The following is a 21,104-nucleotide window of genomic DNA, read 5'->3' on the forward strand; positions in this document are numbered from 1 at the left end:
CACATCTAGAAATACGCAAAGTTGACATTCACAGTGTGTTGAGAGTGCCGGGCATCTGACACAGCTGCCTGCCCCAGAAGCCCAGCAAGGCAAGGGGCTTGATCACCGCCTGCTCCATTGACATGCAGGCAGGTTGTAGCTGTCTGCTTGAAAAGACACGACAGCCTGCAAAAGCCTTTCTCACAGCTGTGAGCAAAACAGTTCCCCTTTGCCAAAGGCAGGAGAGAATGCAGCAGGGGAAAGGAGACCAAGCTGCTCCCACCTGAAAAAAAGGATTGCTGCCTCCTGCAGACATTCAAAGGCCCTAACACTTGATCTGACACCCACTTTGCCTTTAAGCTTCCTCTGCATCTGCAAACGCACACAAAGCCAGCAGTGCTGGTGTCCCATCCCCACTCTGACTGCAGTTGGCCACTAGAATGCTCACAGGAGATGCTTTCCTTTGGCACTAGCCCCGATGGGGATCCCCTCATTCCCCACCGCTGAGAAGCACCCTGTGGCAGGGGAAGGTGCCACAGATCTGCGCCTGGCACAGCACCCATACCTATCTTCAGGCCGAGGTTCTGACCCACACTGCTTCCATCCGTATACAGCTCCCAAACTGGGTTTTCTAAGGGAATATTCCTTAGATCTGCAGATGTGGCCTTTCTTCCTTTTCCAGCATGATTCCTTCTGCTGCTGCAGCAATATGACAGACTAACTTGTCATCCCCAGCATCCCCCTGCCCACTGCAGCAGAAGGAGTGCATAGCACAGAGCTGGACAACTGCTGTCCAGTATGCCTGGACAGCTGGGAGGAGGTCAGCTATGTGATGACATGCCTCCACCAGTTCTGTTACATATGTATCCTGCGGTTGGCTGAGAGCAAGCCCCAGTGCCCTTTCTGTAAAAGGAGGGTTAGCTCAATTTTGCACTTTGTGCAGGGTAATGATGACTTTGAGGAGCATGTCATCCTTCCACCTGTGGCACCATCACTTGTCATCTATCACCCTCCAACACCCTGGCCAGCAGCAGCTGCCGATGGCTCCAGTGGGTAGCTTCCATGCCTACATCTGGGCATTCCTCCTCCACGTCTACCCCTCTGTCCTCCATTCCCTGCTGCCCTGGCCATATCAGGAGCTGGGACAGGTCTTTGGGGATGCTAAGGAAACAGCAGCAGCACAGAGCTTCATCACATTCAGCCTGCCGTACTTTGGCCTGGATGAGGAGGCTCTGATCCAGCTGCTGCAGGCCTCCCTGGGCAGGTACATGAGGAGCTTTGTCCACCAGCTGATTGACACTGTCGTGCACTGGTGCAGTGGGGAGGGCCAACTCTGGATGGGCCTGGGGGATGGCCATGCTGCTGGAAGGTGAGAGAACAGTCCCATGGCTGCCCGTGGCCAGGCTGCCTCCCAAGGAGGGTCTTCTGCTTCCAGCTCAGCCCTTTGCGGGGGTCCCAGCAGCTCCCCCTCTGTGCCCGTTCCCACATACAGGGAGCAAGAAGAGCCAGAGGAGGCTGTGCCAGGGCCCTTGACACAGCCAGAACAGCAAACGTTCACCTGGATGGCCCTGGTGAGCCCCTAAGAGGATGGCCAGCAAGCTCCAAGAACACTTCCCAGCCCCCCAGGAAGCCACCCTCTCATCCTTGACATTGGGAGGGTACCTGAGGGACCAGCTAATCCAGGGCCAGGCCACAGCTGGGGTACACACCACCCCTTGTGGACCTGGCCCCGCAGATATATTTATTTAGCATTTAATAAAAGAAAATTAAAGCATGAAAACTGCAGAAAAAGTATCAGTATTACCATCAATCTCATTGGTATTGCTATCCTCACCTGTGCTGCTTTTCCTCTCTTTTCCTGGAGTTACAGCCACTGTTTCCTCACGTCTGCTGCATCCTACAGCCACTGGGGTCAGCCTGGCAGGAGAGGGCTTGCAACAGTGCATCCTTTGGCTGGGAGTTGAGACTTTGTTGTTGATAAGTCCTTCTACATGTGCCAAGTACTATTTTGTTGTATCTCCCTGAAGTCAAGTGCTGCCCAGTTCCAGATCTGCATTTCTGCAATTGGGCAGATGTTTCCAGCCAGGGGGTCTCCAAGGCCAGCCCATGCCCCACTGCTCATCACTCCAAGCCTCTCCTCCTCCTCATTGCACCCTCTGCCCCCCCATCTTGGGGCTCTGCTCTCCTACCAGCCTGCAATGCCCGGTGCAGCCTCACTATGGCAGCGCCCAGGTCCCTCCTGTGCGAAGTTACAATTTGGTGCTGCTCTCTGTGTCAGCTTAGGGTTGTACCATGCCAAGGCAGGAGATCAAAGAAGTTCATCAGGGGAAAATGCAAAGTCTTGCACCCATTTTCATTGAAACAGAAGTGGGTGAGTGTGCAGAAGAGGCAAAAGAGTAAAAAAAAGGCTCAAATGATGAATGTCATGAAATATGTTCAAGCCTTTGCTTTGCCTTTACCTTTGCCTCGATGGTGAATAATATGGAGTGGGCAGGTAGAGGAGCTGTCCCAGGGGAGCCAGGCAAAATTCCACAGTGGGGAGCCAGCAGCAGTGGGCAGCTGGGAAAGAGGGCACTCAGGGCAGTTCCCTGCTTCTGGTGGAAGTGATTGCAGGAAGGAGTGCATCAAAAAGGACAGGGTCTCCTGGCTAGTTTCACCTTCCCCAGCTTCTGCACTATTGAATCTCCCCAGTCACTTCTGCTGCAAGAAAGGGCAGGTACATGACAGAAGGACAATGTCACAGGTGCTTGCTGCAAGTTTCACTGGCAGCTGAGACAAAGCAGAGAGGGACACAAACTCATTTCTTCTGGGAAACAGCTCTAGAGGCACTAGAGTGCAATCACTGGAAGCACTGCAGACATGCTGTCTCAAGTTAGGTACAATCTGTGGGGATGTGAGAAGCATCTCCCAGGCAGCATGCTCCCCCTCCTTACTGTACACTCTCAGCTGTGTGTGGGGATCACAAGCATTTGCTTTGGACCAAGAAAAGGCTCAGAGTGCCTGGGAATGTGAGCCCCCAGCAAAGTAACCAGCCACTTCGTGTTTGGATTTACTGACCCAGCACTGAGCTGATTTGGCTCCTGGGGGACTGGAGAAGCACACAAGCGAATGCACTTCTCTCTCCTGGTGGGAAGCTAGTTTGATGCCTTGTTACTCTAATTGCCAAATCCATCAGTCATTGCAGGCTGTCTTTAAGATTTCATCCTCTTTCATCTTCTGCTTAGGAAGGATAGCCAGCCTATTTTTACAATGCTCACAGAAAAGTCTTTGGGGTTTGTTTATTCTGGACTATGTCTCTGGGAAACCTTGTTCCTGTCTTTCTTTAAAGGTAAGCTCATCTGTCACTATCCAGGTATTTTTGTTTGTGGTGGTGATGGTGATTTGGTTTGCTTTTCTTTTTTCTAAACGCCTGTCACATCCTACCCCAGTTCTATTTTCAGAAGGACTTGTATCTGCTTTTAGTAGAGTCCAGTTCTGGTCCCACTGAGTTTTGTAAACAATTTGAATAAGTTTGTGGAACTTAGAGTTCTGGGCACTTTTTTTTTTTCAGAAGATAAGGTGTGTTTTGTTTTGTTTTGTTTTGATGAAAAGTGAGTCTTTTCCACTTTCAGAAATGAATGGAAATGATTGTGTTTCAAAAGGAAGGTGTTCGTGCTCTCCTTTAAAAATTTAACCTGTGGTTTTTTTGAGGAATGGCAAAATATAACTACAGGCTGGACAGGATTGCTGTGAGAATCCTGTAGATGTATTAGTGAAATGGTATTCTACAAAGAAAAATGATCAGAAGAAAATTCTTATCTTTTTATGGGAATTTGGGAAGATTTATATTTGCATAATTACCCAGATTTACTCTTTCTTGGTTTGTTTTTTCTCTTCCAGCTTTTAGTATGTGTAACAAAAATCCTTCCAGACAGTGATGGGTGTAAGTTGGAAACATATAACATAAATAATAATGGGCTTCTGTAGTCTAAGCTGTCACCTGTGACCAAACTGTCTTCTGAAGTTTCAGCATGTTACAAACAAAAGTGGGAACTGTGTGATTCTTCCAAAACATGGAGGATTGCAAGACTGAAAATAAAGAACTTTTAAATGAGAAGGGAGGTTGAAATGGCCACTGCCCAGAAAGATGTTCAAGATTCTGCATGAAATGTGCTTTTATTGCTTCCTAATTGAAAATAAACTGCAACTAGATATTCAAAACCCAGCATATTCCATGTGTGAGGGACCATGTCATGTTACTTATGACTTATGCACAGAGAAAGGAGGATTGTCTTTTAAAAAGAAGAGGAAGTGGTCCCTCTATTTCAAAAGTGCAGGGGCATGGGAAACTTATTTATGTGTTGTTGCACTGGACTATTCATGCCACAGAGAGAATTCCTCATTATTTTATCTGAGTCTGCAAAACATCCATACATTTCAGTATTAGAGCTCCGCATTTCAGCTGCCTAATGTAGCAGTGGTATTGCAGAAAAATATTTACCCACCTTGCTAAATTAAGAACCTTGCTATCTTTGTAATACATTTCTGTGCTCCTTCAGTAGCTGAACTAACAGGCAGGTGGTGGCAGCTAGTTATTATATAACTCACTTTGTGTGAAGTCTCATCATGAGTAGTTGTGTACCCTGTAAATACTGCCTTTTAAATACTGAGTAATCACTAATTCTTCAGGGCAGATGCTTAGTTTCTCTGAGCAGCAAATGAAGACACAAACTGCTTCTATAAATAGTTCAGAGGATTTTTTGTTAGATGCTTTTACCAGCAGTTTAGAAGTATGCGGTTTTACAGACAACTGCTGATGCAGAATAAGATGAACCTCTGATTAAGGTGGTCTGTATTTGACCTCTGCTTTGTGTTTATTTTTTGTTATAGGAAAAGGAAGGGAAGGGAAGGAAAAAGAAAAACAAACCACCGAATTGTACAGTTGCTGCAGAAAGGAAAAAACTCAAAATAATCTTAGCATGTTATCATTAGCAGACTCTTTTAACAGTAAGCTGGACTGTCTCAGGATTCCTCAGTGCACTCATGGAAGTCATAGCAAGTCCATCATCATGAACAACACTCTCACATAGTGCTGAGTTATTTCAACAGAATATATAAAAATTTCTCAACTACTGAAAACTCCTGCAGGGCTGCTTGACAGGAAAGTTGTGACAATGACTAGGTAAAACAAAACAAACAAAACCAAAAAATATACAAACAAAACCAAAAAATATACAAACAAAACCAAAAATATACAAACAAAACCAAACAAACATACAAACAAAAAAACAAACAACAACAAAACATGAAGAAGTCGGTCATTTTTTCCAGTCCTTTCCACAACTTTTTGCTTCAACTTGACTCTGCTTGCACTAGTGCTAGGAGCCCCGATAGACATGTCAGTCATGTGAGATAATTACAGCCCTCCTTCCTGAAGAGCCTGGCGCTAGTGATGCTTTCCTGGGACATAGGACCTGGTTCTCAGCCTCCGTGGATCCCAGATGAAATCTCTCAGAGCCAAACATCCCCTTCCAGGCCAGATGCAATTCCTGAAGGAGCACCCAGAGTACGGAAGGACCCTGTGAGTCCCAGCAGCTACATAAGAACCTTAGGTGAAGCAGCTTGAAAATCTTGCTGCAGGGAGAGATAGGAAGGGAGCAATCAGACCCTTGCCTGCTCCTTTCCCTGAGCATGGCACAGTATGGGAGCCAGAGGGCAGATCACCCTGCAAGGGAATTTTCTCCTGAGAAACATGTCCTATTGACCACATGGGCACCTAGCCTTTCTGAGGAGGGTTACTTTCAGCTCAGTGCACAGGCACATGCTGGCTTTGAACACCCAACAAAGTTAAACATGCATTCTGATAGTTTCCAGTCAACCCATGCATTCCTGTTGCTGTGGTTTTGTGTCCTTTTTTTTAAACGAGGTCACTAGTGCCACACACGTCACACAGAACAGAGTCAGACCTCTTAATTTCTTTGCTCTGTGCAGCCAGATACCAGGGTCGTAGTCTGGCCATGTAGCTTTGAAAAGCCCAACAAAGGCATAGGCAACTCAGGACAGAGCCCTTCATCTGCAATCTGGTGGGAATGTAAGTGCTCAGCAGTATGGGACAAATCTTATTGGCAGAGGACACTGCAAGTGAGCTAAACAGCTAAAAGAAGTAAATTACGCGGTAACCCAGCCTGTCTTGATGTACCCAGTCTGTACAAAGTAGCTTTTCTTTGGCTCACTCACAATACAGAGTTGAATTCCTGTGCTACACTCATTTCATGCTTTCTCATAACTTTGCTGATTTAGGTGAACTTTAGTGATCACATCAGAAGAAAACTGGTGATCTCTAGGAGCAAATCCTCGCAAAGATACAGTTGTTGGTTCACTTCCATGCAAGCAGGTACTGCTACCACAGCAGTAGCATTGGCAAGACAGTCTCAAAAGGCCAGATTCTGCTGAAATGCTACAGTTTCACTCATGTGAGTTAGTTAGACTGAGGTGATACAAGTTTAGAGATCTGTGTAGCACAACGAACCAAGGCCGGTACTGAAATACCTGTATATGGAGTCTAAACTTCAGGCTCCATCTGGGTAGGACTGATGGAAGTGTGGTGAGCTGTGTTAATCAAACTGGTTTACTTCAAAGAGATACTTGTATTGATGTGGAGTGTACAATGTAATGCCTTTGGTAATTTATGTGGTTGGTGATTGAGCTCCACCTTTAGATCTCATAAATGTTACTAGACTAGAACTATATGTTAAAGTTAGATCATTTAGAATCTTTCATACTCTTAATTTGAGGTCTGAAGGTCACATTCGCCTCAGTTCTCTACATTGTCTATGTTGATGCTCTGAGTTGTATCACCCCACTGTGTGATACACAGTTTCAAAAATAACAATGCAGCTGATGCAAGTTTAAAATAGAAAATGTATGAGGACAACCTTCGCTTGTACAGCAGGTCTTTTCTTCCATATTGGCTAAAACTTCTAGTCAGCATGATGTCGTGGTTTGACAATAAAACTGTGGTCGATGTATTGTTAACCTCCTCTCCCCCCACTTTCCCCTTCAGCCCCTTCCTCTCCCCCCTTTCCACTAAGGACAGGCAATTGGGAGGGAAAGAATGCCAGTTAATTTCTTCCCAAGGGACCCTCTGGTGCAAGCCCGCAGGCCTGCTCCCTTGAAGAATTCTTGTTCTTGCCCGGCTTTTTGCTCCCTTGTTGTTCTCAGAATTGCTGGAATCCTAAAGAAGTTATCTTTTTTTGGTCCCTTTCACTTAGTTTCTGCTCTTAGAGTCTCAATGAATCTCCTCCTACAAACCCCAAATCTTGAACAACTTCTCCCATGCGCCTTCCTCTGTAGCTTTAAGCAAACCCTTGGACTGTCTGCATCACAATGAGATTGAAGAATTTTTTCACTGAGGCCACCATTACTCTTAAAATAGGTATATGGCTGACAGATAAATTGTGAGCTGCCTGATTCTGACAGCAGCCCCAGAAAAGCCTCATCAATTGCCACTGTTCCATCTTTGCATACTGTGCAAACTGCACATACTGCAAACTGTGACAGTTTTGCTCATGTCACTTCTGTCTTTCCTTTGAGACAAACAGCAGCTCTGCTTCTCACTTCTTTGAAAACATTGCAGCTTGCAAACAACATGTCTGGGTGCAAGCCAACAGTGTCTTTGAAAATCCAAGATAAAGATTGAGAGAAGAATCTTCATCCAGGTGTAGGACATTAATTCAGACATTCGGTGCATTAAATTCAGCCAAAAGATTATTTTTGTTTTGACAGTTACTACATCTTAACTTAAATATCAGCTTGCCTTTTCTTTGGTTTTTTTGTCATAGTGCGGATGAAAGACTTGATGCGACATTTCACACAAATGTGCTGGTGAATTACTCTGGATCCTGTCAATATATCCCTCCAGGTAGGGCACAGAAAGCATTTGTTTGCTTTAAGTGAATGTGTTGCTTTGAATAAGTACAAGCAGTTTTCCTTCATGAATGAAACCAAGATGTTTAGAAGCAGTCTGCGGAAATTTCACGAGCTGTGTAATTATGGGACTGAGCCATTTAAATAATTGATATCCTTTATTAGTGGTGTATTTCCACTTCACAAATCAAAAAATCACTGTCCTGAGCAGTTCTCATAGAACATTCAGTGACCTAACTGATGTGTGGTCTAAAGCAAGGAGGTATGCACCCTCACATCACGTTTTCAAGTGCAATCCAATTAGCTCTTTCTTGAGAGTGGACAGGCATAATCACAGGAGACCATGAGAGCAGCAGTACCTCTGCAATGAAGTACTCTTTGCTAAGTTGAGGCTACAACTTCAGCTGAAAAGACAAACTGAGACTGGTCTCAGCCAGGCAGGCTCGAATCTCAGCCTGCATTCCATCTGTATTGCTGCTTCAGTGCCTGTACTATCCAACAGCCAGGGCCTACCAGAAAATGGCTGTCCCCACAGTTACTCGCTCTAGTGGAGGAGAAATGCCCAAACTTTTTGTCATAGCTGGTGGCAGACTGACACCAAGCATGTCCAGAGGGCTCATCGGGGAACACCTGGGTCCTCCCTGATAGGTGGCCCTACGTTGATCTCTACCTCTGAGACACCTTAAAGCCTCCCTATAGTTTCTCTGTGACAAAGTAAGCCTGGGTAAGTTTGCTCTCCAGGGAGCCAAAAATGGCCAGAATGTAAACGGACAAATGAAGGGACATCCCAGAATGTAAACGGAAAAATGAAGGGAACCCAGCCATCCCAGAGCAGTAGTGGTTTTGCACATATGACTGTGCCACCATGCCCTCAGCATTTGCAGCAACAGGCAAAGATAGTTATCAAGGATCTCTGTTTTGGGGATTTTATCTTCAAGTGGCGTTACTGCAAAACACCAAATTCTGCTCAGTTAGTTAACCCAGACCTGGAGATCACATTAGTTGGTGTTTTTGGAAATACACAGAAACAATTACTGCAAATAGTTTGTCTAACTGTAGCACTGGAGATAGTTTTCCAACGAAGCAGAACCTACCTCTCCTTCACATGGTGCATCTGAACTGGCCAGCACGCACTGAGCGTATGAGGGAAGGTGAAGGCCTCAAAGTGCAGACCCAAAGGCGTGAGGGTTTGCAGGGATGACCCAGAGGCTTTGCCACCAGCTGCCAGCAATGCAGTCTGTGCAGATCGTCTTCCCCACTCTTCACGCCCTCCATGCTGCTGGACAGCTGGGGAAGTCTCATAGCCACACGTATGACCCTAAGAATGAAGTTTAGATCATCTATTAGTTTTTCGTGGTGGGGGGGTTTTCTAGCTGTTGGTGGTTTTCTTTTTCCCTCTCTCTCTGCTGAATAAACAAAAAAATGTATTGCAATAATATACAAGTATTAATCTCCTAAGCTGCTTAAAAGGTCACATCAAATAATAATAGTGGACTAGATATGTCGAGAGTAAAATTCAAGGCCCAGTTTAAAAACCAGCACCAAGCAAGCTTTAGCATAACAATGTATTTTCAAGGACCAGTGTACCTATTTGAGGGCCTGAGAAGGAACTCCTTGCAAAAAGCTTGTCACAGTAATTTCAGCCACACTGTGTAGTTATCTATGCAGTCCTTGCTCCTGCCAGGCCCTCCATGGTTATGTCAGATAGACTTTTGGAGAAGAAAGTTGCTCACAAACAGATAAGAGTAGAAATTATTTGCACCCTGCACACACTTGATTCTGATTGATTTCTATCCACAGGCATTTTGAAGAGCACGTTACATTGATGTCCTCTGGTTTCCCTTTGATGTGCAGAAGTGTGATTTAAAATTTGGCTCCTGGACTCACAGTGGCTGGTTGATTGACATCCAGATGCTTGAGGCTGATATTTCCAACTATATCTCAAATGGAGAGTGGGATTTAGTGGGTAAACAGGCTGGCCAAAATTTTTCAGTAGTCTAATTTTCGAAGTCAAATTCCAAATATACAGAAATAATACATATCAATGGGGCATAAAATAGACATACTAAAATTTTCTATGTTAAGAGGCAAAAATAAAAAATATTTTTAAATCACAGATCAGAGACAAACTTTCAGCTTCAGTCACTGAACAATGTCTGAAAAGACTGTGTTCAGGAGTAATTTCCTGCAACTGAGTACATAAATGAAACCTACAAGACCTGATGCATCTGAGCAATTTCTCAAATACAAAACTTGGATGGGTCTCATGTAGGTGCATGGAAGGCTACTATCAGATCTACTCTAACATGTCAGCCAAAAACTGATTGGTTTAAAACCCACTGTTTTGGCAAAATTGGAATGAGCTTTTACAGAAATGAATCTCTCTCACCCAGAAAACCATCGAAGTGTCTACCAGTTCACAAAGACTGCAAATAAATACAGGTCAGTATGCCTCTCTTCCCTTCTATGCTTTGGAAGATATTTTTATTTTTGAAAGAGGAATCTATGCCCAGACTGTTATGGAAACATAGGATGTCCTGCTTTGGAAGGGACCCACAAGGATCATCGCGTCCAACTCCCGGCCCCACATAGGACTTCTCCACAGTTCACACCAAATATCTGGGGTGTTTTCCAGACTCTTCTTGAATACTGTCAGGCTTGGGGCTGTGGCTACCTCCCTAGGGAGCCTATTCCAGTGCTCCACCAACCCCTAGGTGAAGAATCTTTTCCTAATATCCAAGCTAAACCTCCCTGGCACATCTTCCTGACATTCCCTCGAGTTCTGTCATTGGTTGCTAGAGAGAAGAGCTCAACGCCTACCTTTACTCCTCCCCTTGTGAGGAAGCTGTAGACCACAATGAAGTCTCCCCTCAGTCTCCTCTTCTCCAGGCTGAACAAACCAAGCTACTTCCTCATCCAGCTTCCTCTCCAAACCCTTCAACAACTTTGTAGCCCTCTTCTGGACACTCTCCAGTAGCTAAATATCCTCTTTATCCTGTGGTGCCCATAACTGCACACAGTGCTCCAGGTGAGGCTGCACCAGTGTGGAGCAGAGTGGGACAATCACCTCCCTCGCCTGGCTGGCAATGCTGTGCTTGATGCACTCCAGGACACGGTTGGTCTCTTGGGTGCCAGGGCACACTGTTGGCTCATGTTGAACTTGCTGTTGACCAGAACCCCGAGATCCGTCTCCTTGGAGCTGCTCGCCAGCATGTTGTCCTCCAGTCTGTATGTACAGCCAGGCTTGCCGTGTCCCAAGTGCAAAAATCTGGCACTTGCCCTTGTTGAACGTCATGCCGTTGGTGACTGCCCAGTTCTCCAATTTGACCAGATCCCTCTGCAGGGCCTCTCTGCCCTCAGGAGTGTCAACGGCTCGTCCCAATTTAGTGTCATTGTGGAAGTACTTAGTATTCCCTGAAGTCCTGTGTCCAAATCATTTATAAGGACATTGAAGAGTGCTGGTAGTATGATGGATCCCTGCGGAAGCCTGCTAGTGTCTGGATAATTATTCAGAGTGATATCCTAATGAGTTATTTTGAACTCATTTAGGTAGCTGTAAGTCAGAAGCAATGCTATGGAAACTACTAGAACTTAGAACTTGGAGCCCCCAGAAGGAGAGCTAGAACAAGGGACATTCCATCTTCCAGTCTGGATATAGAGACAAGGAAATAACTGGCAGTGAAGAACTGCAGAGAGTAGTTTTAGAGTTCAGAGCATTTGAGAAATATAACAATAAGAAACATACTCCTTATTCAGTTTCATGACAAGATGAAGGACTCCATTGTGAAGTCTTCCTCAAGCCCATCCATTTCAGTGCTCCTTTGTTGTGGTTATTTCTGTCCAAAAACTTTGCATATCTGATTAAGACACTTGTCTGTACTTTCACTGTCTTCATCCCTGACATGTCCTTATCTAGCTCATACAGCAAAAGCATTAAGTAGTACCTCAGCAAACCATGGCTATATCCTTTATGGAGACTTTGCCACGTTCCTGCCAAAATGTACACATTGCCACATCTTCTGTCACGTGCACAGAAACAAAAAAGTGGTGAGAATATTGGCACGAAAGATACAAGGTGCTGAGTTCTTCCTGCTCCTCTGACTTTTCCTGTGCTTCTGCAGTCCCGGCCACGCAGCATCTAAGACAGACTATTTCAGCTGGGCAACCATGGCAAACCCTGCCATACAGATATATTGTAGAGCTACATCTCTTAACTTGCAGATATGACAGACCTGAAACTTAATTTGACACCCCTTTCGAAAACTAAGCCGTGTCCTCATCGTTTTTCCTGACAAAAAAAGCAAATGTTTTTAAGAGATCGACAGAGAGATAAGAACCAGAAAATCTGCTGTATGGGCTAGTAAGCGTGACGTCAGCTGTTTGTCACCATTTTCTGTAGGCAGGAAGGCAGAATGCACATTTTACTGTGTAAATCTTTGGCCACTGCTAGCATATCTTTCCTTGTTGAGGTGGTATGCTCAGAGTTTTTTTCACATCTGGCCCAGATGATCTTTCCTCATTTAGCCATGTTCTAGTGACTCAGAAGACAGGATAACAAACCCTAGAAAACACGGAAGGGTACTAGGAACAGTAGATATCTTACACTGTTCCTTCAGATGTTTCTGAAGACACTGACACACTAAATGACCTTTGCTCATTTAACCCTGTAGCAAAGTATTGAAGCTTTCAAACGACACTGAACAGAGGAACATTATAATTTGTCCCCTTCAGTCTGTTCCTTCATGTGTGCATCATTGGCCGCAAGGGTTAGAGAATTATTTTTGCCTGGTAAATGGTTTGGGGTGTCTTTTTTTTCCTTGATCAATTGCCACAGAGCTTTTTCAAGCACTCTTCAATGGAAAACGTGTGGTGGAGGTGCCACATGTTGGATCATAAACAATTACTTCTCAGCTCATGCAAAGGGATATGCAGGATACCCATAACTCTCCTCTCTTCTCTGATATCCCTCTCTATAGGTGTCCCAGGAAAGAGGAATGAGAAGTACTATGAATGCTGTGAAGAACCATATCCAGACGTGACGTACACCATCACTGTGCGCCGACACACCCTCTACTATGGTTTGAACCTTCTAATTCCATGCGTTCTCGTATCTGGTTTGGCACTGCTTGTTTTCCTTTTGCCAGCTGATTCAGGGGAGATAATTTCTTTGGGTAAGTGCTAAAGAATTCATTTCCTTAATGTGCGCTTCCTATAAAATAGAAATTAGACACCTAGTGGTGCTTGATGAATTAAGGTTTCTCTCCAGGAGAAACAGAAGCACTTGTTTGGTTGCATAAACGAGGCTAACAACTTTCTGTATGGCATTCACACATCCTGCACAAAATACTTCTAAAATATTTTGGATTTTACCTTGATATGAGGCATAACTTGCCACTGGCACAGGCAGCAGTGATAGTACTATGTCATCTCTGTTCTGTTCAATAGTACGTCTCAATGCATTTCACAGTGACTAATTCTGTTTTTCAGATAGGACGTACTACGACATTGAGTGAAATGTTGTGAGCTGCAGCAACTGGACAGTGGATTTTCAACTTCCAAGTTCAGTTCTCAAACCACCAAGCCATGAGTCCCCCATAAATGCAAAGCAGTGACAGCAAAGGAAAGGCTAAATGAGATTTTGTGGTTTGTGTGTTGATAAAGACAGCAGGGCTGCTCCCAATATAAGAGGCAAAGCTGGAAAAACACGGGACGAGTCCAGGCAAGACCTAAAGAGTTAATCGTGCACAATTCCAGTCAGGATAGAGAGCTTTAAAAACACATGAAGATCCTTCAGTGTTAGCAGAAAAATCAGGGATGTGAGCAGACTTTGTTACAAGAAGTAAAACACAAGCAATTGGGTGTGCGAACACTGGCTATTAAAGACCAGGTGGAGATAAGAAAAATAATTATTTGAGCTGAAATACAATGTTGGCACAAAACCAGGAGATAAAGTTCATGCACCGACTTTGTGATTTCTCAATACCAGGGAAGTTAGGTTTTCAAACGCCTTCCCAGAGAACTTATTTTAAAAGAGGCTGCAGCCCTTGGGAAAGTGCTGAATAATATGCGATAGCCAAAACCTAGATGCATGTCTGTGAAAGTCTCTGTGGGTTCTGTTTGCAGAATGTTTTAGAAAAGCAATGTTGTGTTCAGCAATGTGTTGTGTTCAGCAAGCTTCATTTCACTTGAGAGGAAAGATTTCTACATTACTTTAAGAAAAGCAAGAATTTGGGTGTAATTGAGAAAAGATAACAAATAACATTGCAGCCAGAAATGCTCTCACTTTGTGGAAGTTCTCATCTACTTTCACAGACAAGAAGTCACAGGCTTGGCACAGCCACAGTTCAGGACAAGGTTATATTTAACAGCAAATACATCAGAAGAGCAGCTGCAGAGTTCATGTTCCTCATCCTTCCCCTCCACGTTCACTCCCTGCAGGTATCACTGTCCTACTTTCCCTGACCGTATTCATGCTGCTTGTGGCTGAGATCATGCCTGCAACTTCTGACTCAGTCCCACTAATAGGTAAGTTGATTTTCTCTGATCTGTGCACAAGGAATGATGCTTCTCAATAGTTGTTCAAAGATTATTTGAGGATTGACTCTTTTTGTTAATTTCAACAATGTCAGGAGTAAATCTCTTATTGGGCTTTACTGTTTGCACGTATGAAAAGAGCATAAATGAGGATTACAAAAACGCTCTGGAAACATCAGATAAACTGGTAAATGCAAGGATTGAGGGGACACAGAATCAACACACAACATAGGCTAAGCACCAAGCTGAAGTACACCAGTGCTCAGGCATGAGTGGGATAATGGAATTTTACTCAGCCCTGGCTCTAGATTCATTGCATCTGTCCATAAGGTCCCCTCCCCTCCTCTTCTGCATTCAGGATAATACAATCAAAATCCAGATCTATCACTTTAACAATTTAAAACAATTTTAAAATATACTGAAAAATATGGGATAGATTTTCACATTGGGAATGTGGGCCAGACAGTTGTTACATCCTCTGTTTTCATAGGATCATCCGTTTACTTCGCATGTTGTCTTAGTTTCTCAGCTGCGAACTGGAGAAAACATTATTCATTGGCTTTATAGTAGGACAGAGATCTTGGTTTACAAAATGAAGTATGAACACTGTATGAAAACTCAGAACTTTTAAAATTATCATCTCCCGAGCTGAGGTCTATGTTTGCAAACTACAAGCATGTTTGCGTAATACAAGCCTCCAAATCTCCAAATAACTTGGACATCTTCTTGAATGTCAACAAGACTCTTACATGTGACGCAGAGAGGAGCTTCCAAAACAACTAACAGAAATTCTCACTGAATATATACCTGAGATTCCACAGAGGCAGTTACAATTTTAAAAGCCCAAGCCTCTTTGGACTCAAAAGCAGAGTGTTTCTTTGCTGTCCCTTTCACTCTATTCTATGCTATGGAAAGCTAAGGTCAAGGGGATCCTTTTAACACTGAAAAATTCATTACTATGAACAAACTTTTTGCTGCTGAGGCAGTGGAAATTTGCATTAAGAAAAGGAGATGGAACGAAACTTGCTTGGAGGTTTATATTGAATTTTCGGGTTTTCTTGCAAGCTGTAGGAAGGAGTGCTGGGAGTGGAAAGTCTCTACCATTTGAGTCAGTGTTACATGCTTCACCACTTCACCCCGTTATACCACCCAAAGGTAATGCGCCCTGGTATTTTGTCACAGCAGCCTTCAAAAGTCACTATCCCTGTGAATAATTGCCCTTTAAAGTCCAGTGCATCAGCTTCAGTCCTGGCATGAGGAAGCCGTACTGACACTAAGGAGATACGGTTTTGATCTTCAGGTCTGACTTTCAAGATCTTGATTTCTTTTCTGTACGGCAGGTTTAAATTTAGCACTCAGAAAAAGTGTAGCTTGCTTTCATAGGAACCAAAAGTCTTGAAGGTTGAGGAGGGTACAGAAAAATATGCCTAACCCCGTGTGAGCAATGGCGGGGCAAAGGAGGATGTCTAGTGCCACTTACTGAGGGGGTCCATTGACACCATGAGGACAACATTTCCCTTCATCATCTCTGCTGGTACCGTGAGGCAGCCCAGGACTGGAAATGCTGGTATTCATTGGGTCTGGTCAGCTCAGGTTCTCACTGTTTTGGCAGAAGGCAGGAAACGGGTCCTTAGCAGGTTGCCCTACATTCCTCTCTGGGAAAAAAACCCAGCAGTTAATGACTTTCACTGCTTCTAAGCCCTTCCCTTGCTGGAGGGATCTGAGCAGATAAACTGAAATCTTTCAAGACCTCAAATGCTCCAGTGTGGAAGATCAGAGAAAAGGATGTTTGCATGAGAAGCAGTGCTTCTCAAATTTATGTGTCGAGACATGGCCAAGGAATGTTATTTGACTTTTGCTTGTTTTTTCCCCCTCCTAACCTACTCCTCCTTTTACTTGCAGCTCAGTATTTTGCTAGCATCATGGTAATTGTTGGTCTGTCTTTGGTGGTAACAGTGCTGGTTCTGCAGTTTCACCATCATGACCCGCAAGCGGGAAAGATGCCCAAATGGGTAAGTAACTTTGGTAGCAAATATTCAACAGCCTACTGAAAGAAAAAAATAATCTAAAAGCTATAGTAAACTACTTCAAGATGGGCAGAAGCAGTTCTCCATTAATCCGAAAAGTCAGATACAAACACTATGTTTGACAGTTAAGTTTGCTTTTGGAGGGAAGGAGCAAACATACTAAATTTGGTTAAAAGCAGAATATGTTATTTGATTTTTCTATTTAAACTTACAAGAAGGTGGTTTAGTCATGGCAGAGTAATCTTTCCCAGAACCAGCTTTGCAAGCGCTAACACCAAGGGCAACACATTTAGTATTTTTTCCAGCAGACAACGCTACTGATAAAATGTGATATTTCAAAGCACATTTGGTCAAAACGCTGGTCTCTGCTTGGCAGTTTGTCTGCTTTGTTCCTTACAAAGGTTATCACTGCATTTTGTGAAAGAGCTGTAATCTCCCAGAACAAAGGAGGTGAGGCCAATTTCTTCTGTTTTGCAGTTGTTCCAGTTATGAGCTGCCTCCCTGAGCTACTGGAAGATTAGGAACACAATACCTTAGTGTAGTGAGGGTGTTGAATACTGAACCCAGCTATACTTCTCACAGCTTGGAGCTTGCTGTTACTGCACTACCAGAAGAAACAGAAAGGAAATGCTGTTGGGCTCAGACTGAGCGTACTGAGGAGATGCCTGGAATTCTCTGGCATGGAAATGTGCCTTCTGCTGATCGCACATCCATTTCTCTTTGTGGAAAAAGTATTTTGCTGCCATCTCATCAGTTCTCAGTGCGTGAGCATGTGGATCCCCTTTTCTCTACAGCAGAAAACTCTATTAGCCCAGTGAGGTCTGACTCAAACACCAGCTGGCTTTCAAAAGGAATGTTTCCTTTAGATTTTCAAGTTGAAAGAAAATTATGCTTCTTTTCTGTCTCCTTTTCCCAAGAACAGATTTCCAATAATAGGTAAGCAAGCTAGGCTTTCTGTTTAGAAAAAGAATGAAAGCAGAGGAAGATACAAGTAGTCACAGCCAACTATCCATGCTGTTTTCACAGAAATCTGGTTGTACAGCATCCCCTTTTATTTCATTCACCACATTTGTCATGCTAGGCAATTATCCGGACATGATGTTGTGTCACATGGTTACAAATGTCAGCCTAAGTACAGAACAGCTTTCTAATTTAGCGTCTCTCAAAATAAATTACAGCATCAATGCAAATTAAAAAAATTAAAAATAACATCAAAAATTTCAAAAGCAATTAAGCATACTAACAATTATTACTTAAAGTGCTGTATCATTTTAAATCATCTTACTTTCAAGACAGTAGAGCATGCAAATTCTCGATGAACCTGTACGCTGCATGTAAGCAAGTTCTGAGGGCACGTATCTGGGTAAACATTCTTCAGATGTCTACGTGGACGGGGTCTGCAAGCAGCATAACAGCCCCAACGGACAATTTTACTCTTTTGTCTGCTTTTTTGAGAAGCCTAGACAAAACGGCTCATGTTAAATTTGCTCACGCACCCTGCAAGTCAGTTCTTTCTTACAGTCTCTTCTCCGGAAACACAGCATGCAATGAATTTTCACTGTTGAGGAAGCTTGTTCAATGACCTGACAACTAACTGGCATAGAGTTTAAAAATGCCATCAGAAAGCAAAGACTGTGGAAAGCATTACTCTGAAGCACAGATGACAGACTCCGAAATCTGTAGACCAGGCAAGCTGACAGGGCTAACACCTTAAGAGAAAAAAGGTGAATGAGGAGTTTGAGAGTGGATAACGTCAACCTGCTTCTGCTGAAAACCGAGAGTGTGGCATAAGAGAGGGATAGGGAAGACTAAGCAGAGAGAAGAAAGTGTTTTATGGGAAAAGGCAGGAGCACTCTGGCTCTTCGCTTTGTCTAAACAAGTTTTGTTAGGTTTCAGGCTTCTCTTTTGATATCTAAATCTTGAATGTGCACAGATTTGCTCAGGTGCTGATGCCCTTTATCAGGAGATCTTTAACTGGAGACTCTCTCCCTGGGACAAGGCTAGGCAGGTGGCTGTAACATGAGCTGTACTATGGGTAGCATAGTACATACATACATACCTTGATGGAGAGTGTCACAACAGGGATAAGCTGCTGACCTCTGCAGGCAGCTGTTACTTGTGTTCTTCCTTCATGGAAATCCAGATATGATAATGCAGGTAAGAACATACATTGATACTGTCATGACTGGGCTGCTTTCCAACAACCCACATGCTGCAGCTGTCTCTTGAATCAATTACTATGACAAGAACAGACCGATGCCTGAGTGTCTGTGTTTTCAAGGAAACAGAGCATTTGGAAGTTCAAGCTGTGTTGCTGTCATATGTGTATTTATTTTTCAAGGGAAATGGGTTATGTTCTACCTATAAATGCAATTTCCCTAACAAGTAAATACTTTGTATTGAAATAAAATGTAGTATTCCTGTAGAACGGGGCTTTTTCACCTCACATCTCCTTCTAGATCTAAGGCAGACATATTAACATTTTCTAATAAGAAAGTTTGTCTGTTTAATATTTTGGAATTTCACAGTACTGGAGGATAAATTTTTTCTTTTCCCTTTGCCACTGCCGTTGTTCCTAGCAATTAAGACTTTGTTTTTTGCCATGTGTCCATAAGCATTCAGAGGACATTGTTATTAAGTTAAATTAAATGTAGGATTGATTGTTTAAACTGCTGCATTATTTTTTCTCTTTGTCTATTCTGACCATGAAGGAAATAATGGAATATTTAAAGCCTAAGTGAAAGCAGGATAATATGAATCACAGCAAAATAGTTTTTAAGGATGAGGAATAAAAGATCCACTAGTGGAAGAGAAGCAGAAAAGCTCACAGAAAATGACACGGGTCACAGAAATGCTCAAAGTGCAGAGTTTAATAATTGTATAATCATCTTCCGGTCATCGATTTTGGCTTTTAATGTGATTATTCCCTCTTGTGGTAATTAGTGCCTCCTCCTTTCTGAAGCTATGCTTGTCATTAAAGCAGCAACTCAAAGTACTAGATGTAATTTCCCCATTCCTACATCTATACTGTGCAATCACAGGAGACAATTCATCCTGCATCTAAAAAAACCTTGGAGGCAAAGTGTGGTCCTGAGTCAAACATGGCCGAATTGACTGAAGCTGGATCCCACGGGGTGTCCTAAGCCGATGCTCAGAAGTTAAACCGGAGATCATGTCTGATCTCATTAAAGAGGCCCACATGTCTTCCTGAAAGGACACTCACAAGCACATTGCAAATGTCCATTTTGGATCCACAATATTTGCTGCCTTTTGCACAAGATGTTACTGATTTCCCAGCCTTTTTACTCCCCTTCACAGCAAAGTTTACAATAGGAATCACTCCAAGCTCAGATTTCAAACAAGATATCTGAATATCAGTCCACTGGGAAAATACAACATCCCATGTACATGGTAGAGCACTCTCACAATATGTCAGTGCACTTGTGCACAAGAATATAGGTGAATTACAGCAGTTAATAGCAGCATTCAGATTTTGAACTGCCCAAAATAATTGATTTATTTTTCTGTTGAAAAAAGCCTTGCTGTATTATGTGGCTGAACTCTTCAAAGAAGTACCAAAATGGATATCAAATACTTAAAAAAAAACCAGCCAAGGCAATTTAGATAGACATAATAGAGATGGTGGTGGGGAATGTGCTAAAAACAGCTGTTAGTCTGGCACATAGAGAGTTTTTTTCAGCAGAATCTAAACTTTGTCCTCCCCCACACCCCACAAATATTTACGTGTCTCTCGTTCCATACTATATGAGAAATGGTTGAAAACCATGCAGTCAATCTCCTCTGTTACAGATACCTTGATTTGTTATCTAAAAATACGACTTCATGTGTTGTCTTGTAAAGTGAGATTTTTTAATCTCTTTTTCTTTATAAGCTAAGTGGGCACTGAACACCTCTATGATCAAGACATGTCCGGAAAAAAAGTCATTATTGGGAAGAAAGAAAAAAACTAATTTGAAAGCAGATAGCTGGAGAACAGAGAAAGCAGTTGTGCTTTCTACAGGGCCATACAGAATAACTATACCAGTCACAAAGAAACTTGCAGAAAAGTTCCCTTTATATCTATTATGATAACTCTCTTTTAGGTTCGTGTCATCCTGCTGAATTGGTGTACTTGGTTTTTAAGAATGAAAAAATCTGGGGAAAATATAAAGCCCCTCTCTTGCAAATACAAGTATCCGAAGCACCATCTCAGCATAAGCAGCACAGAGACGAATGTGCTACCTGGGCACCAGTCCAGCAATGCCAACATGATCTATAGCTACCATGCAACAGATAATCCATGCTGCTCTCAGAAGAATGATGTGGGTAGCAAGCGTGGCAAGACTACTTTCCCCTTACCAGAAGATATTGAGCGTGTTCAAAAGAAAGCTTTGATGGATATTATTCCAGTAATTATGAATATCCTGGAGGAAGTTCAGTTCATAGCAACGCACTTCAGGAAACAAGGTGAGGGTGAAGAGATCTGCAGTGAGTGGAAGTTTGCAGCTGCTGTCATAGACCGTTTATGCCTGGTTGCATTTACCCTTTTTGCCATCATTTGCACATTTGCAATACTGATGTCTGCTCCAAATTTTATAGAAGCTGTTTCAAAGGATTTTGCATAAGGACTTCAAAGATGAGCACGATGATTTAAAAGTT

The 21,104-nt window shown here is 43.2% G+C and overlaps 1 protein-coding gene across 1 annotated transcript; it reads left to right on the forward strand.

Annotated features, from left to right (window-relative positions):
* The first annotated feature begins 9,780 nt into the window (after positions 1-9,780).
* Positions 9,781-21,070, forward strand: LOC136002234 (neuronal acetylcholine receptor subunit alpha-7-like). Its single transcript, XM_065657107.1, has 5 exons — positions 9,781-9,850; positions 12,861-13,055; positions 14,323-14,409; positions 16,321-16,430; positions 20,549-21,070. Exons 1-5 carry the CDS (start codon positions 9,796-9,798, stop codon positions 21,068-21,070), a joined length of 969 nt encoding a protein of 322 aa, XP_065513179.1. The 5' UTR covers positions 9,781-9,795.
* Positions 21,071-21,104: the final 34 nt, after the last annotated feature.

The sequence above is a fragment of the Caloenas nicobarica genome, chromosome Z (assembly GCF_036013445.1).
Source record: "Caloenas nicobarica isolate bCalNic1 chromosome Z, bCalNic1.hap1, whole genome shotgun sequence".
NCBI lineage: Eukaryota > Metazoa > Chordata > Aves > Columbiformes > Columbidae > Caloenas > Caloenas nicobarica.

What these genes read in the sequence shown, in the direction of transcription:
- LOC136002234 (XM_065657107.1), top strand. Translation starts at nt 9,796, where the DNA reads ATGCTTGAGGCTGATATTTCCAACTATATCTCAAATGGAGAGTGGGAT. An exon ending in TGGAGAGTGGGATTTAGTGG is followed by an intron (nt 9,851 to 12,860) that starts GTAAACAGGCTG and finishes CCCTCTCTATAG; the next exon opens with GTGTCCCAGGAAAGAGGAAT. An exon ending in TGACTCAGTCCCACTAATAG is followed by an intron (nt 14,410 to 16,320) that starts GTAAGTTGATTT and finishes TTTTACTTGCAG; the next exon opens with CTCAGTATTTTGCTAGCATC.